This window comes from Belonocnema kinseyi, chromosome 9 (assembly GCF_010883055.1).
Source record: "Belonocnema kinseyi isolate 2016_QV_RU_SX_M_011 chromosome 9, B_treatae_v1, whole genome shotgun sequence".
NCBI lineage: Eukaryota > Metazoa > Arthropoda > Insecta > Hymenoptera > Cynipidae > Belonocnema > Belonocnema kinseyi.
The window spans coordinates 123,881,368-123,886,193 of record NC_046665.1 but is presented as its reverse complement, the minus strand read 5'-3'; the positions used below and the strand labels follow the sequence as shown (position 1 = coordinate 123,886,193).

At 35.1% G+C, this 4,826-nt stretch overlaps 1 protein-coding gene across 4 annotated transcripts in view; it reads right to left on the bottom strand.

Annotated features, from left to right (window-relative positions):
• Positions 1 to 216: 216 nt before the first annotated feature.
• The window catches only part of LOC117179442 (fatty-acid amide hydrolase 2-A), a 115,708-nt gene continuing 111,098 nt past the window's right edge, over positions 217 to 4,826 (bottom strand). For all 4 annotated transcript variants that reach the window (XM_033371247.1, XM_033371250.1, XM_033371249.1 and 1 more), the window contains one exon: positions 217 to 345. In XM_033371247.1, coding sequence (XP_033227138.1) covers positions 247 to 345 — 99 coding nt within the window. In that variant the 3' untranslated portion in view covers positions 217 to 246. The remainder of the gene's footprint in view (positions 346 to 4,826) is intronic.

Here is a 4,826-nt window from a genome sequence, read left to right as displayed (position 1 = left end):
TAAATTAACTTAATTAATTTTACTCTAAGCAATAGAACGCTTGCTTCACAAAAAATAACTTTTAACACTTATATCTGTATGAAATATATAATATTAATTATATAATAATAGGAAAACAGTGTGATTAATGTCTTTAAAAAAAATTGTGGAAGAATGAGTTTAAGGCTTGACATCGCAGAGATATCTAAGGCATAGATTGGTAATGGAGGCTTCTGAAACGATTATAATTTTTTTTTTTTTGCTTACTTATGCAATTATTGCTGGAGGCACCCAGCCTCCAAAACCACGTTCCAATTCCTCAGCTACTGCTAGAGTCAGGCGATCTTGGTACAGACCACCGACGATCTGAAAAATAAAAATGGTCAAATTTCGACCGTATAAATTATTGCCGTACAAGTATACACCACACAGTTGGAAAAAAGGGACTTTTTTGGTTTAAGACAGCCTCCTGTCACCGAGAGTTGCAAATGGCCCATGTGTTGAAAACGGCCATGCGGCGGCGCTAGTAGTAACTTTGTTCTAGGGACCCTGTAGTAAGAGACGCGCCATGTGGCAGCTGACTGCGGATTGGTCGAGTGAGAAGAGAGAGACAATTCCATTCAATGTCAAGATACTATACCAAAATTTACTACAACTTTGCGCTTCGGTATGTGAATAGTACTTGTTGACATCTTGAGGTGGTTAGGCAGTGCATTCTAACCTTAAATTTTCTGCTATGTGAAGATGAATTGGGTATTTACAATACGTATTTGTGCAGTAAAAAGTTGCAAAAATTCTACAAAAAAGGCAAGCAATGTTTCACTTTTCCTATCTTCCTTTTCTGATTGTCAAAAACCAATTTCTTTAAAAGAAATTTCGATTCTTCTATTTTTGATGAAAATTGATATTTTAAATTGAAAATTGACCTTTTTTACTTAATAAATCAATTTTTTAATTTTTCTGGTTTGGTAAAAATTCAATCCTTTTGTTTTAAAATCGACCTCTTTTCGTTAAAAATTGAACTATTTGGAAACAAATTTATCTGTTTTCATATAGTATTTGGAAATCAAGAATTTTGTTGAAAATTCGTCATTCTTGGTAGAAAAATAAACTTCCCAATTGGAAATTTCATCCTTTTTCGAGGATTTTCTTATTTTGTTAAAAATTCTTTTTTTTGCGGAAAATTAATTTATTTACGAGAAAATTCGATTATACCATTTTTGATAGTACTCATTCTAAATAAATTCCTGTTATAAAATTTCTCATCTTAAAACGCTTCTGTTAATATATTAATTATGCATATAATTAAGTACCTTACGATATCAAAATAATGATTACAGATTTAGGATCATTTTCCTTTGGGGCTACCATTCGTATATTGTTAACTTTACATAATCACATAGCTGCAGTTTTTTCCTTTTTACATTTTTTCCTACTGCGTGAGTTACACAGCGGGTTATTAATTTATTTGCAGTTCAAATTTCTATTACTATTCCCTTTTATTTAATAACTTCTTCTAATAATCTTCTGGGTTCACGCTGCATACTTTAAATTGTTCAAATTTTCATTTTTCACGTGTTTTTCAGGTGTATGGGTTCATAATACTGTTTTTCTTTTTGATTCGATTTTTTTATTTCATAAATATTAATATTGTCTATTTTTTTTAACTCTTAGACTATTAATTACTTTGATTTTCCCAATCCGATTGAATACACGATTCAGGTATATTAATTATTGGCGTTTGAATACCTCGCGCCTTCTACCACTGGCTCCAACTTCCGTTCTATTTTCCCCCACCATATGGCCACATGGCGCGTCCCTTACCACAGGGTCCCTACTTTGTTCTAGTCACGGTGTGCCCACTCCCATAGAAAAGTGGTGAACGGATTATAGGAATTGCTACGTCCCCTAGGTGGCGCTCGTGTGAATTCAGAATTCGAAATGAACTTGAGCAGACGATAAAAGTTCTATCGTCTACTCACGTCTGCTCAAGTTCACTGTAGCTGCAAGAATTATATTTTTTTTGCATGATGAACTTGGATTCACAATGAATTTTCACCGATAACACAAAATAAAAATGGAACCAAATCAAATCGATCATTGATCAAATGCAATAAAGTATTAAAGTCTGTTGGAATCGTTCTGATAGAACGAACAATCGAATGTTAAAGTCTGTTGGAATCTTTCTATGATAGATCGATTGCAACAGACTTAAACATTTTATTGCATTTGATCGATAATAGATTTTATATTGTTCAATTTTTGGTTTGTTTTATTGGTTATTATTATTCATGTATTTATTTCAGAAAGAGAAGTCAACATATCCTAAAAATTAAGGTGAGAAGGGTAGGAGGGGGGTCGTTCCTGTAGGTAATAGTTCTTGCTACGTTCCCTAGGTGGCGCGGATCTCACATTTTGCACAATCAATAAGTAACCCCCCCCCCCCCCCCCCCCCCCCAATACATTAGAGTGGGCACACCGTCGTTCTAGTTGTTTTAATCGTTATTGGGATCTGAAGAACTCGAATACGCCACCTGGCGACAGAATCGGAAAGCCCTGAGCATATGTAAATTTTGACGGGAAGTATAGGCGAATATACAAAAATAATTTTTCTAAAGGTTTGACAGTGTTTTTTACAGTGAAGCCAGGAAAAAAATTAAGCATGAGCTGTTCGGTTTTTCTGAAATGTAAATAAAATCCTATTTTTAAAAAATTATGAAAAATCTTATAGTACATTTACAGCATTTATTGATAGTATGATTCGAGAAATAAAACAGAATAAAATAAAAAATTCACAAAATTCAGACGGATTTTCAAGCTTGTTCCACTGTCAATAAAAAAGAAAGAAGAAAAAGTTATAATCATCGTCAAGTATTTATCGTTTTTATTCGCCAATCATTTTTCTGCATTCCGAGTGAAAATAATCAAAGCAGGTTCTAAATAAAAATTAACCGATTAAACGAACTTACCTTAAGTGAAGTTCAATCGGGATTATATGAGTCGTCTCGTTCGAATAGATCATAACGTAGTCACATCCATCTGTCCATTCTGATCATAGTTTTTAAAGCTAAATTTCAAAAGAGAGTACTTTTGGCGCTTATCCACTGAGGTGGCGCCATCTACTTCCTATGTCATTTAGTTGAAAGCATCAACTCGCAATGTTTAGGGTTTATTCTATAGAATAAAATACGGGAAGGGAGGGAATGATCTATTCGAACGAGACGACTCATATAATCCCGATTGAACTTCACTTATGGTAAGTTCGTTTAATCGGTTAATTATATTTCGTCGTCTCGTTCTCCTAGATCATAACGTAGATGTTTAAAATACAACATTGCGATTTCTTTAAAAGAACTCTTTATATTCTTTTTTAAAATGACGTGAAAAAAGAAATTAGGGACATAGGAGACTGTCGACGAACATAATACATGTCAAGTAAACGAAGTATTTCTAAAGACTTACATAACTGTCTATCTAACTCCGTAAAATAGCTTGCGCATATTTTGCCTTATCATTTATAGGTTCATTATAAAATATCGCAAACGCTGAAAATTTATTTGACTAGCCAGCAGTCTGGCGTATGAGATCTATATTAAGCCCTTGACGATTAGCAGCTGATGTAGACGTGTGTCTTGTGCTATGAGCCTTAAACCTAGGAAGTGTCTATACCGCTTCTGCTTAACGTAACTTTCAACCAACGCGCTAAAAATTGTGTGGTTGCAGCCCTAAACGGCTTTCTACATGTTAGAAACAATTCATCTACAGAATTCCTGAAATTTGACGTTCGATTGATATAAACTTGCAAGGTCGACGCTGCACAAAGCGGTGGTTGATCCTTAAAAAACGGAATAACAAGGCAGGGTTGGGCTTTATTAACCTTAGAAGTCTTAATACGTTGAGGTATCTTAATTTGAATCAAATCGTTTGAAAAAACGATATTACTTAACAGTATTTTTCACAGCGTTTGAACTCTTTGGGAGGTAACTAGAGCTAATGAAATTAATAACTTTTGAGTAAGCAATCGAATGGAGATATTTTTGTTCGGATACAGGGTCTTGATATATTCAAGGACTGTATGAGGTTCCCAAGTGCATTTGTGACACGGCTTTTGTGGTTTCGCGACAGACACCTTTAAAAAATCTCTTTACAAGGGGCTCACCCCCAATCTCCGCTGTCAACACGAGACACAGCAATCTGTAAGAATTGGGTGTGCCATACGTCCCTAAATGTTCGTAAACATTAGATCATAAATCTAGGACTCCCGACACACTAGCCTCACAAGGTGAGATATTGAGTCCTTCGCAATGATCCCACCATAGCCTGAGTGGCTTCTCATATTGCTTCATAGTTCCCTTAGATAGAGAGTCTATCATCAGAGGTATTGCGGCATCTGGAAATCCTCTTCTTCGAAATCCTTGCCCGACAAACTGCCGACCACCAGGATAAGATTGTTGGCTAGAGGATGGACTTTCCTGAAAGGACAAGTCAATCAGTCTATCTGGGGACCAAATTGAAGAGGTTTATCGACTAGCAATTCTAGGAACAAAGGATACAAAGCTTGGGTAGGCCAGAAAAGAACAACTAAAACACCCTCAGTTCGATCTTAAATAATTTTTCTTAAAACTTTTAAAATCAAAGAAAATCGGGGAAAGACATAAAAGAAAAAAGTTGACCACGATACAGTGAAGGCATCAACTGCCATTGATTCAGGATCTTTGAACGAGGAAATAAACTTCTGACATTTCTTATTGATATTTGTTGCGAATAAGTCAATGTAGAATCTTCCAAACTTTTTCTGAATGGAGACAAATATCCCTTGATTCAATTCCCATTCTGTCTCTAGAGGT